The sequence below is a fragment of the Urocitellus parryii genome, chromosome 7, assembly GCF_045843805.1.
Source record: "Urocitellus parryii isolate mUroPar1 chromosome 7, mUroPar1.hap1, whole genome shotgun sequence".
NCBI classification, from domain to species: Eukaryota; Metazoa; Chordata; class Mammalia; order Rodentia; family Sciuridae; genus Urocitellus; species Urocitellus parryii.
The window spans coordinates 68,815,680-68,829,485 of record NC_135537.1 but is presented as its reverse complement, the minus strand read 5'-3'; the positions used below and the strand labels follow the sequence as shown (position 1 = coordinate 68,829,485).

At 34.9% G+C, this 13,806-nt stretch overlaps 1 protein-coding gene across 1 annotated transcript in view; it reads left to right on the top strand.

Annotated features, from left to right (window-relative positions):
• Nucleotides 1–13,806, top strand: part of Ppp1r42 (protein phosphatase 1 regulatory subunit 42) — a 43,241-nt gene that overhangs the window by 28,958 nt on the left and 477 nt on the right. Inside the window, exon 7 of the mRNA XM_026407764.2 lies at nucleotides 7,005–7,164. Within this exon, the coding sequence (XP_026263549.1) occupies nucleotides 7,005–7,164 (160 nt within the window). The remainder of the gene's footprint in view (nucleotides 1–7,004; nucleotides 7,165–13,806) is intronic.

The window sequence follows — 13,806 nt, the reverse complement described above, 5'->3', positions numbered from 1 at the left end:
AATCAAAGCATACAACAGAAAACCTGCATACCCATTTTTAACAAGGCAGCATTCATAATATAGCCAAGCTATGAAGTCAGCACAGATGCCCATCAAAAGATGAGTGGATAAAGAAAATGTAGTATATATACATAAGACAGTATTACTCAGCCATAAAGAACAACAAAATCATGTTATTCACAGGAAAATGGATAGAATTGGAGATCATCATTTCAAGCAAAATAAGCTGACAAGTATCACATGTTTTCTCTCCTATGTGATCTCTAGGGGTGGAGGAGACAACATGAAGTAGAAGGGGAAGAAGATGGGGAGAGAGGGCAAGGGAGGCAAGAAAGGATAACAGGAAGAGTGGATATGATCAGTATATATTATATATACATGTATGAAAATGTAATGAAGAAACAGCCTTTTGCAATTAATATGCACTAATTATAATAGAGCTGGGTGTGGTAGTACATTTCTGTAATCCAAGCTAGTCAGGAGATTGAGATAGGAGGCTTACAAGTTTGAGGCAAACCTGGACAACATAGTGAGACTCTTTCTTAAAAAAAAAAAAATGAACAGAACCAATAAGTATATGTTACAGTACGTAAATGGTAAAACAATAATCAGCCATGCAAATTGTGAAACCTAACTCACTAATATATTTATTTAGGAACAGTACAGACATCAAGATAGAAAATAAAAATGTATCACAACTGCATCTGGCCTATACTCTGTAGTCTATCTCCCTTCTTATGCACATACCTCAAAACCTAAATATTTGGATTTAAAATATGCCTAAGGTTGTGCTTACAAAGGACACAGCAACCTCAGTGGGCACTGTAATTATATGCCTGTAATCCCAGTGACTTCAGAGGTTTATAAGGCAGGAGGATTCTAAATTCAAGGCCAGCCTGGTCAACTTAACAATACTTTGTCTCCAAATAAAGGGCTGGGAATGTAGCTCAGTGTTAAAGCTCCCCTGGGTTCAATCCCCAGTACTGAGAGAGAGAGAAAAAAAGGAGATTTTTCTCTACTGAGAGAAAAAAAAAGAGACACTAACCTCCCTTGCTTAACTAGCAACTAAATGTAACTAATTGTAATGTATAACAGTTGTCTTTAATATATTTGAAAGCATCCTAGAATTAACTCTTCACAAATTCTGTAGTCCCAAACATTGCAATGAGCCTAATCCTTCCTTCCATGATAGTATTTGGATGTTCACGTTTTTGTTCCACAGCTGACTATGGCAGGGGATGAGGGGCATAGCAAAGGGTTTAGGCCCAGAGAAAGGGAAAGGCAAACGGGAACAGTGTAATAACTCTTTATTCAGATATTATGGATGTTGTATCCTAGGAATTTTGTCACTCTAGAACAAGAGATTGAGCTAAGGAGGAGCAGGGCTGAAAAGGCATGCAGCTCTGGTGATCTTGTTATATCATGTCCATTGAATATGAACTATGCAATATCATTTAAGAGAAGGGGACTTTGGTATCTGACAGTACATACATGAGAGTTACTGTTTGCTAAGTGAATTTTCATGGTCTGAAACTTGGGAAATAGCAAAAATTTTTCCTCTATTAATCTTTCCCCCTTACTGGCTGTGAAGGGCAGGATGAGGTCCAGGGTAAGAATGACAGTATTATAAGTATTTTCAGTATTACATTGAAGATGCCAAAGCACTTTTTTAATATTGAAGTAACTACAGAATTCAATACCAATGCACACCCAAAGTTAAGCCTATGCTAAAAATAATTGAGTTTTTTCATCTGAGTATATTTTAAATTCAAGGACAAAAAATAAATTAATTTTTAATTTCTCCCAATGAAATTTGACAAAATAATGGTTGTAATGTGTCTTAAAGTTTCTAACTTTTTAAAATTACAGTCAATTTTCTCAAGACAAGCCTTATCTTTTTATAATCTAGTGTGATACCCAATTACCAAAAACAAACTTTAAGATTATAGAAATCCATTAATATCAAAGAATCTGAAAAGGAAATTAGTAAAACTATCCCATTTCAATGAGAGAGCATCAATAATAAAATACTCCAGAATCAACTTAATTCTTGAGATGAAAAACTTGTATTCTAAAAACTATAAAACAATGATAAATAAGACACAATGAAAAGACTTCCCATGTTCATGAACTGGAAGACTTAATATTATTACAATATCCATATGACCAAAAGTGGTCTACATATTCCAATCAATGCCTATCAAAAAATCCCAATGACATTTTTTACAGGAATGGAAAAAATTCTAAATTCATATGGACCCACAAAAGATCACCAATAGTCAAATCAATTTAGAGAAAAAAGAATAAAGCTAGAGGAATCACATTTCCTGATTTCAAAATAATAGTACAAAGTTATAGTAATCAAAAAGGTATGAAACTTGCCTAAGACAAACATATAAGAGCAATGGAATAAAAGAGAGCCAAGAAAAAAATTCACACATATACAGTTAATTGATTCTGCCAAGAATATACAATGGGGAAAGGAGAGTCTCTTCAACAAGTGTCACTGGGAAAACTGGATATCCACATGCAAAAGAAAGGAAACTGAATCCTTTTCTTACAGCGGATTCAAATATCAATTCAAATGGATTAAAGTTATGAAGACTTGAAACTATAAAATTTCTAGAAGAAATCTCTAGGGGACAGTTTCATGGCATTCATGTTGGCATTGATTTCATGATTGTTGACACTAAAAGCACAAGCAACAAAAACAAGAATAAATAAATGGAACTACATCAAACGAAAGAGCTTCTGCACAGCAAAGGAAACAACAGAGTGAAATCTACAGAATTAGAAGAACATATTTTCAAACTATACATCTGATAGAGGTTAATCTCCAATATGTATGGGGATTTTTACAACTCCGTGGCAAAATAACAACTAATAACCTAATTTAAAATTGGGTTATGGATTTGAATATCTCCAAAAAAGATATAAAAATGGCCAGCAGGAATATGAAAAAAAAATCAATGTCACTAATTATCAGGAAAATGCAAATCAAAACCCAAGAAGTGGGGGCTGGGATTGTGACTCAGTGGTAAAGCACTTGCCTAGCACATGCAAGATGCTGGGTTCTATCCTCAGCACCATATAAAAATAAATAAATAAAGGTATTGTGCCCAATTACAACATATATATATATATATATATATATATATATATATATATATATATATACACACACACACACACACACACACAATAAGTGCCCAGTGCAGTGAGATATGCCTTGATCCCAACAGCTTGAGAGGCTGAGCTGAGGCAGGAGAATCTCAAGTTCAAAGCCAGCCTCAGCAAAAGCAAGGTGCTAAGCAACTCAGGCCCTGTTTCTAAATAAAAATACAAAATAGGGCTGGGGATGTGGCTCAGGGGTTAAGTGCCCCAAGTTCAATCTCTGGTACCACCCCCCACTGAAAAAAAAAGTTTTCAGCTCATACCTGTCAGGGTAGCTATTATATTTGGGGTTCCTGGTGGATGGGAAGGAAAAGACTTGAGTGGTTGAGTGCTTTGCCTAACATGCTCAAGGTCCTGGGTTGGATCCCCAGCACCGCCAAAAAGAAAAAGGGGAAAAAAGAAGATACTTGTTGGCAAGGCTGCAGAGAAATGAGAACCTCTGTACACTTTATAGAAATGCATTGTGCAGCCACTCTGACAAAAGAGTTTGGAGGTTTCTCAAAGAGTTAAAAAAAAAAGCCTCTTATATAACCTAGCAATCTCACTTCTGAATATTCAAAAGAATAAAAATCAGAATCTCTAAGAGATATTAGTGCATTTATACATAAAATGGAACATAGAACACTATTCAGCCTTTAAAAAATGCCAGAAATTAGGCAATGTGCTAGAACATGGACAAACTTTCAGCAAACAAGCCAGTCACAGACACACTTCATGATTCCACTTATATCTAAGATTATCAAATTCATGGAATGCTTTTGCCAGAGGTTGGGGGCATGGGAGTTATAAATCAGGCATAAAGTTTCAGTCAAGCAAGATGAATAAGCTCCAGAGATCTGCTATACAAGATTGTACCTAAAGTCAACAATGTAGGAGACACTTTAAAATATTTTCAAGAAGATCTCATGTTACATGTTCTTGCTACAGTTTTTTAAAATATTTTTTAGTTGTCGATGATGGGCATTTATTTTATTTATTTGTATGTGGTACTGAGAATCTAACCCAGTGCCTCACTCATGCTAGGCAAGTGTGGTACCACTCAGCCACAACCCCAGCCCCTTGCTACAGTTTTTAAAAGATATAAAATATTATAGTATAGAAGCTTCCATTCGTATATGTAGTTCTAGAATGATAATCATTAATAATTTAAAATGGAAAGCACTCAGGTGTAAAAGAAGAGGGAGAAAGAGAAGAAAAGAGAGCTGATATATATTATGTAAATATATCAGATATTTATATACATTAATGCATTTAATCATATAACCTGTGGGGCAGATCCAGTTTGCAGGTGAGAAAGCTGAGTTTCAGAAAGATTGAGTGATTTGTATGAGGTCACAACATTAGGAGAGGTTATTTAACTTCATAAAATAGATTTGATCTAAATAAATCAAGTTATTTAACTTCATAAAATAGAGTTGATTTCTAATCAACACTCTAACATTGGCTGGATTGTGACTATAAATACCATAATGACTTCTCTACTTAAAAGTTCACTTCAGTTTGTGGGGGCAATTTAGGAAAATCTGCAGATATGGAAAGATGTGATATGTAAATGATTTTTTAATATTTATTTTTTAGTTGCAGTTGGACACAATACCTCTATTTCATTTATTTATATTTATGTGGTGCTGAAGATCAAACCCAGGGCCTCCCATGTGTGAGGCAAGCGCTCTACCACTGAGCCACAACCCCAGCCCCATAAATGATTTTTATAAGTAAAAATGAGCTAGAAGAAAAAATGGGATAATATATTGTGAAGCTACTTAAAATTGAAGAGCATATTCAAATAGATTATGATATATTAGGTCAAAAACTAAACTTATTAAGATCAAATAAAATAAAATTTAAAATGAAGACTGACTAGCTGCAATAGAAAATTATCTGGACCTTCCTCACAAGTTATTCTCCCTGATCAGTTGTGGATCCCTTCATCATCACCCCTGCACATTTTCCATCCCCATCCAGTTGGTATCGAACTGAGTCTCTCAGGCTTAAAAGCAATGACACTACTAAGATACATGTGTGTAATGTGCAGTCATTTTATTTTTATGTATGTGATCAATAGCAGCACATAGGTTTTACGTAAGAAGCTCCTTTATTACTACTGACAAGAAAGAAAATGCATGAATTAAAACTAAAGGATAGATTATGTAATTTTTAAATCTACACTATCCTTTCAGGTCTTTTTTTTCCTTATGAACATAATAACACAGCCCCTTTTCAGCTCTTTAGAAGAGTAAAGATGAACCTTTTAAAGTTACCTCTACACAACCAAGTACATTTTATGTGAATTGGAATTCTTAAGAAGATAGTAATCTTTTTGTGTGTGTATGTATGTGGTGCTGGGGATCAAACTAGGGCCTGGTACATGCTAGGTAGGCACTCTATCACTAAGCTACAGTGGTACTAATTTTTGTACATGTTAATCTTTTACATTTTTAAATGTTCTTGATAGCTTTGTAAGTTTGGAGTTCTAAACTGAGAAATAGAGTCAAATTGTAGGGATTATAATTTCTGATTTAGATTATATGTCAAGGATCCTACAATTAAAAAATAATATTACCCTGGGGATGGGGTTGTAGCTCAAAAGTAGAGTGCTTGCCTAGCAGGCGTGAGGCATTGGGTTCAATCCTCAGTACCACATAAAAGTAAATAAATAAAGGTACTGGGTTCATCTACAACTAAAAAAATATTACCCTAACTACGGCCATATAACTCAAAATGGGGAACTTAATCAAATACTTTAATAAAATTTAAAACATACATATTGTTTAGTATTTATTTGCATAGTGCTCTTATGGAAAATTCACATATTTGTTTATTAAACATTTGTTAAAGGGGGCTAAGGATGAGGCTCTGAATACACTCCCAACCCCCCAAAAAATAATAATAATGCCTAGTATTATTCAAGGCACTGATGACTAGAGATAAATAAGGTAGTCCCCACTCAAAAGGACATGACTAGTAGAAAGGAGAGGCAATGTGTAAACAGGTAAATGTTGAATGCCAAATAAAGGTCTGAACATATCCCAAAACTTATACATGTCTAAATCCCAAAGGCACTTTGAAAAAACATATTAACTCAGAACAGCAAAATTCAAAGGAGTTATATTAATGTTAGCATACCCATTTTGTAAGAGTTGACCATAAACTCTCCTGTATAGGTTTTTTAAAAATATTTTTTAGTTGTAGATAGACACAATACCTTTATTTATTTATTTATTTTAAAGAGAGAGTGGGGGAGAGAGAGAGAGAGAGAGAGAGAATTTTTTAATATTTTTTTTAGTTCTCGACGGACACAACATCTTTGTTTGTATGTGGTGCTGAGGATCGAACCCGGGCTGCACGCATGCCAGGCGAGTGTGCTACCGCTTGAGCCACATCCCCAGCCCAATACCTTTATTTAATTAATTTATTTATTTTTATGTAGTGCTGAGGATCAAATCCAGTGCCTCACACATGCTAGGCAAGTGCTCTACCACTGAGCCATAGCCTCAACCCTACAGGTTTTTAATGTATAAAAATTGTGATATTTTAGGGGCTGGGGTTATAGCTCAGTAGTGGTAGAGCACCTGCCTCTCATGTTGAAGCACTGGATTCAATCCTCAGCATCAGAATAAAAATAAATAAACAAAATAAAGATATTGTATCTAACTATAACTAAAAATATTTTTTAAATCTGTGCTATTTTATCATTGATTTTACTGTGAATTCATTTAGCTTTGACTCTTTATAAAATATAATTTTAGATAATCTACTGTAATATATCATTGTTACAACTCAGTTATTAGTTTCAAAGCAGGATGCTTTTAATTCTTTGTATGCTACAGGTAACTTTGAAACAATGCATCACATAGTTCCTGTTTATTACCCACAGGTGGGTAAGCCAAAATTAGTCTTTTTCTCCGACTCACAGAGATTTCTTTTAAATGGAAATACATCTCCAGAAAGCTGCCAAGAAGATAACACTAAAATTATTGAAGATATGGGGTAGGTTCTTTCAAATATTTCTATTATTTTTCAGAGGGATGGGACATCTGATCATCAATACAGATGTAGGGAGGCCCTCCGTTTGTTCTCAAATCCTCCTTATCCAAGCACAAAACAAAAAAAACCAAAAAACTGCACTATTGGTCAGTCATAAAGTTGCAGTGGAAGAAGTAGTTCAGAAGAGTTGGGAGTTAGACTAGATACAGTCACTGAGTTGGGGCAGGGTGACTCAGGAAAGTCCCAGAAGACATAGGTAAATATGTTTGAATGATCAGGGATCATTTCATAGGCCCCAGTTGACCATGGGTGCCCAACCAGTGTGTATGTGTTGAGGGGTGGGCATTGGGGCAGAGACTGCAGTAAGGGCATAGAGTTACAGAAAGGATTTAGAGCCCAGAGGACTAAGTAGACTCCTTTGACCACTTTCCAAACCAAAAGTTCTATGAGGGAGTCATTAGAAGTTTCATTAGATTTTCAAAGGAGTTTATGATCCAAAAAATAGTTCTAAGAATCATCATTCTAAAGATTGATCTATACATAATTTAGTTCCATATGAATCAGCTCTAAATCTCCCAAAAGGAGAAAAGTGCTTATGTTTTAAAATTAGGATATTGTTTCCATGTAGAGATAAACCATATCAGAAAATGACTATATTTATTCTAAAACAGACACCTGCCATATGCCAGAATATAAAAATTTAAATAAGATAATCTTAATCTCAAATACCTTGCAACAAGCTATGTGGGGAGTCAAATATGATAAAATTGCTGTAGTATGATAAATGCTATGGGCATTATAAACCAGATCCTACTTCATCCTATAAATTATTCATTCAGATTTTTAATTTGTAATCAGTACTATTCTGTATTGATCTTTCCAGTCCTATCACACCAAACATTACATATAACAAAGAGCAATAGCATACTTCATTGAGAAAATAATCAGAGCTAGGAGACATATTTTGGAATAGTTTTATTTTCCCCACAACTTCTTGATGAAGGTCAGATGGGTCTCTCATGATACCTTCTTTGCATCTCTAGCAGAGCCCACCTGAAGAAGCTCTGTAAGCAACACTGATGCATTGTCCTACCCACTCCCTGCAGTGCAGCTTGGGCTTGCCAGGCTTATCTGTGAGTCTGGAAATTTGGGGAGAAGAGAGAGAATACATAGAGATTGCTCTCCAATCACAACCAAACAGGAGCTGTGTGAGAATTTGCTTTACTCCTTACATACATTGTCATTACTATCAAAGCCATAGCCAGTTTGTCCACAGCACCCTGATAATTTCTTAAAGACTGACATAACTGATACAAATTCCACAATAGTATTCTTGAGATTTTTTTTGCCAAGCATTTTGAAAAATATTGCTAGTATAATATCAATGTGGAAAATTGAACAATAAAAATATACACAGCCTCATAAAACAAAGTTGATAAATTCTATACATTGCCACAAACATACTAAGTTAGATAAGTCAGATAACTAGGGTTGCAATGATGAAAGCAAGTAAACCACTCTGCCCTTATTTTCCTAACTAGGAACACTATAAATTCTCCCATACTGCAAAGGCAAGCTGCCCTAAAGGAAGCTAGCAGAATAGTGGGGTTCCTTTGAGAAGAACATAAAGAATGCCTGCTTCTGCAGTTGTCAGTGAAGTTAACTATGTACAATTCTGAGTTTTCAGCTTTATCCCATGAAAAAAATATTACATAAATATTTTCTTTTAAATGTTTATTATTTCTTCAGGTAACTTTTTTACTGCAGGCATGCCAAAATGTTGTTTTGGTGTCTCAGAAGATTTGAGTTTTATTACATGGGAATATAAGTTATGTCCCTCTTTAAGAAGAGACAAGGGGCTGGGGTTGTGGCTCAGCAGTAGAGCACCCACCTAGCACATGCAAGGCCCTGGGTTCAATCCTCAGCACCACATAAAAATAAATAATTAATTAATATAATATTTTTAAAAAAGAGGAGACCAAATACATTGTGGAATTTCATCAAGCTCTTGTTTCAGATTTTTCAGGGTTGCCTATGAATAACATTTTAGTAAGTTAATATAAAGCTAAGATATAATGAGAATAAAGTTAGAAGGTCAGTAAAATGTTAAAATACCCAGGTTAGGGCTATAGCTTACTGACAGAGCACTTGCCTGGCATGTACAAGGCCTTGCACCCAATCCCCCAGCATGACAAAAAAGAAAGAAAGAAACAACAACAACAACAAAACCCAACTGAACAAAACACAAGGAATAGGTTTTTAGTTTCTAGAAAACTGATTAAAGCAACCTCTTCCCTTAATTACTTTAAGGAAGAGAATGAGTTGGCATCAGCAGAGGCATTCCCTATACCTCTCTAACATTTAAAGTGAAGTGCCTGCAAAGAAGTGGCAAAGGGCTTAGAACGCATCTCCCAAAAAGCGAAAAGTATGTTCAACACTCCTTTTAGGATTCCACATGCTGGGAGTTGTGCCTGTGTCCTGTGTGGAGCACAGTGAAGCAACATCTGTCCAAAGACAGGGGAATGTTTTCTACCTCTTTTATAATTGCATGCCGTCTGTGTTCATGTATATTTACATAAGCCTGCTTTCCCTACAGGGAGGAAAAAGTCAGACTCATTGACGTTGTTTTTGACCCTCAAACTGAACTTGATACTATCAATGTACACTTTAATTAAAGATTAGGTCAAAACTTTTTTATTTAAAGGCTGATTCTGAACAAATGCTTTCACTGTTCAATTAAAAATAATATATGGTATTAAACTAACAAAAAAGGGTACACATTATAGCCTCTTTCTCTGTTTGTCACAGTAAATACTTCTGACAGATGTTTCCACTCAAACATACTAGGAGGTGCTTGAGCCTTATTAATTTAAAAATAGACATTAAATATACTCATATTTAAGACTCATTGAGAATACTGTACAGCACTGTATAATGAAAAAAGAAAATTGTTTCTTGATTACTTAACTATCTCTCAAGCCCAAGCAATCTCAATAGTTAATCAGTCTTTTTTTGTGTCAAAATAAGTTTCTAGCTGGGTTTAGAACTCTCTTGATTAGATACCATTAAGAAATATCAGTCCTTGGGACCTATAATTCACAGGTTTCTTTGAATTAAAAAGTTAACTTGAGTAGTTTCTCTAAATTAAAAAGTTAGGTTTCTTTGTTTGAATTAGGTCTCTTTGATTTAAAAGGTGAACTGGAGTTGAGGCTCAGTGGTAGAGCACTTGCCTAGCACACATGAGACACTGGGTTCGATCCTCAGCGCCACACAGAAAAATAAATAAATAAATAAAGTTATCCAAATTTTTTTTTTTTATGGCTTCACTTTTCATTTATTCTTTTTTTTTTTATTGTTGGTCGTTCAAAACATTACATAGTTCCTCATACATCATATTTCACAGTTTGATTCAAATGAGTTATGAACTCCCAATTTTATCCCGTATACAGATTGCTGTATCACATCAGTTACCCTTCCATTGATTGACATATTGCCTTTCTAGTGTCTGATGTATTCTGCTGTCTGTATTATTCTCTACTATCCCCCCTCCCCTCCCCTCCCCTTTTCTCTCTCTACCCCTTCTACTGTAAATCACTTCTTCCATTTGAATTATCTTGTCTTACCCCTCCTTTCCTCTTATATGTCACCAAATTTTTTTTAAAAAAGGTTAACTATAATAGTTAAAATAACTTGCCTTTGCCAATGTTATGTTTGAACCATTGTAAAAACAGTTCAGTGTGCTTTCAAAAAGAATTTGTAAAACTTAGTTAATATTTATAGTCAAAAAACTCTAGAATGTTCTTATATAAAACTCACTTGCAAAGTTCAAAATGCCTTTAATTTTACTTTGTTAAATTGTTAAACCTAACCTCAGGCTATTTAATTTTTTTTTTTTTTTTAAAGAGAGAGTGAGAGGAGAGAGAGAGAGAGAGAGAGAGAGAGAGAGAGAGAGAGAGAGAGAGAGAGAGAGAGAGAGAGAGAGAGAGAGAGAATTTTTAACATTTATTTTTTTTTTTAGTTCTCGGCGGACACAACATCTTTGTTGGTATGTGGTGCTGAGGATCGAACCCGGGCCGCACGCATGCCAGGCGAGCGCGCTACCGCTGAGCCACATCTCCAGCCCAGGCTATTTAATTTTATATACAAATAAGGTTAACATTTGGGGCTGGGGCTGGGGCTCAGTGGTAGAGTACTCACCTGGCACGTGTGAGTCACTGGGTTCCATCCTCAGCACCACATAAAAATAAAATAAAGGTATTGTGTCCACCTACAACTAAAAAAATAAGGTTAACATTTTGATTTTCAGTTCTCAAAAACTCTTTCAAAATTAGGATACCTACTTCTCTCCAAAAAAAGCAATAGTGGTAAGAAACAATTTTTTAAAAAAATTTGAACAGACTAAATTAGTTTTTGTGACTTTTAGTCTCAATTCTGTCAATGGCATACTATGTGAACAGGAGTTTATGAGACCTAATTAAAAAGAATTGTATTAGCTATTTTCCATTTTAACATGCCTATATTTTGAAAGCTGAATCTTAATTATCCAAACAAATTTTTAAACACTGGAGCCCTTTGAGAAAGGAATAACAGTCAACCCCATTTTACAGATGAGAAAATGGGACTTAAAGAAGCACATTCAAAGGAATCTAGATCACTGACTCTCAAATAGCTAAGCTCTGAGCTTCTCCATTAAGGGGTCTTACACATGTTCTCAGGGACAGATAGGCACAGTAAATAAGAGAAGCAGTTGAGGAGGTGACTAAGATGAATTGTAGAGCACATGTCCAACAAAGACAGTTATAGCTATTCAGCTCTAGAACAGTATAGGCAGGCAGACATGGCCGAACTTGAGAAATCAGACTAGCTAGCTGGCAAGCAAAATATCGAGGTTGTGAAATCATCTGATTTCAAAATATTGGCTTAATTTTAAAAATTCATTTATTTATATGTGGTGCTGAGGAACCTAGTGCCAGGCAAGCGCTGTACCTCTGAGCCACAACCCCAGTCCCTAACTCAATTTTTTTTCTTAAAAATTTATGTACTAGAAAAAAAAAATTAAAGAAACTAGTAGTACTGGCTAAGAAAGGAATTCTCATGTACTACTGATGGGAATGCAAAAATAAGATGGTCACTTTGTATAATAATTTGATGAAGTTCCACCTCTAGGTATTTTCCCAAGTGAAATAAAAAATTATACTTAAAAAAACCTGTACCTTAATGTTTATAATGGTTTATTTGTAATAAAACTGAAAACATCCAAATGGTGTCTCAGCTGAGGAATGGATAAACAATCTGTGATACATCTTTACAATAGAATACCACTCAGCAATGAAAAGGAATGAACGATTGATATATTCAAAACCATGGATGGGTCTCAAAAGCATAACGCTAAGTGAAAGAAGCTAGACTCAGAAGGCTCCAATACTGTATGCTTCTATTTGTTTTATGGCAAAGGCAAAAATCATAGAGACAGAAAACAGATCAATAGTTTCCAGGAACTGAGGGTTGGTAAAGGATTGACTTACATAGAGTCAGGGAATTTGAAGGAAGGATGATAAAAATGTTCTGCATCTTTATTGTGGTGGTGATTATAAGACTGCATATGTTTATCAAAACTTGAACTATACACTCAAACAGGTAAATTGAACAAACTATGAGGGAAATAGCTGAAAGGCAAAGGAAAGTACCATTAATGTAATTGTTCTATATACATGTAAAATATATCTTGTGTTTTACATAAATGTTTTATAAAACCTTTTTATTCACTGATGTGTGATATTTGCCTTATAAAGGTAATCTTATCAAGTTAACAGTGCAACTTGACATATTTAGGAAAAAAAGACTTAATTCTAAGACCTACACTACAATCAGAGAAATAAAAATCTGTAGTACTCTTTTTGGAAGACTATACAATTGAGAACTGCAAGGAAAGATACTCTACGAAAATAGGAATTGGATTGGAATCAAATTATTTAAATTATGTATTTTATTGAAATTAATAGATGCAAAAAACATTTGGCATATTATAAAATATTCTATAAATACTAAATAGAAGAGCACAGTGAGGCCTGGGCCTGGGGCTTAGCAGTAGCACACTCATCTCACATGTGTGAGGCCCTGGGTTGGATCCTCAGCACCACATAAATAAAATAAAGGTATTGTGTCCACCTACACATCAATCTGCTTAGTTTGGACCGTGTTTCAACCACTTTCTAGCTATGTGGCCTTGGACAAGTTACCTAAACCTGCTGACCTTCTATTTTCCCAATTGGAAAAAGGGAAATTTTGTAAAGACTAAATGAGAAAATACCTCTAAAGCACTTAGCACATATAGTGCTAGATACGAGGCACCTCTTACTAATTATGTAATAAAAGAAATTCCAGGCTTCTCATAATTTGAATTTAATTAAAAATATGGGTTTCCTGGGGCTGGGGCTGGGACTCAGTGGTAGAGCACTTGCCTAGCATGCTGAGGCACTGGGTTTGATCCTCAGCACCACATAAAATTAAATAAAATAAAGACAAGCTATCTGTCTACAACTACAAAAATTTTTTTTTCAAAAAAAATATGGGTTTTCTTCAGAAATTAGAAATACTTAGATTCATCCAAGAGGCTGATTAGAGTGGCAGAAGTTTGAATAAGCA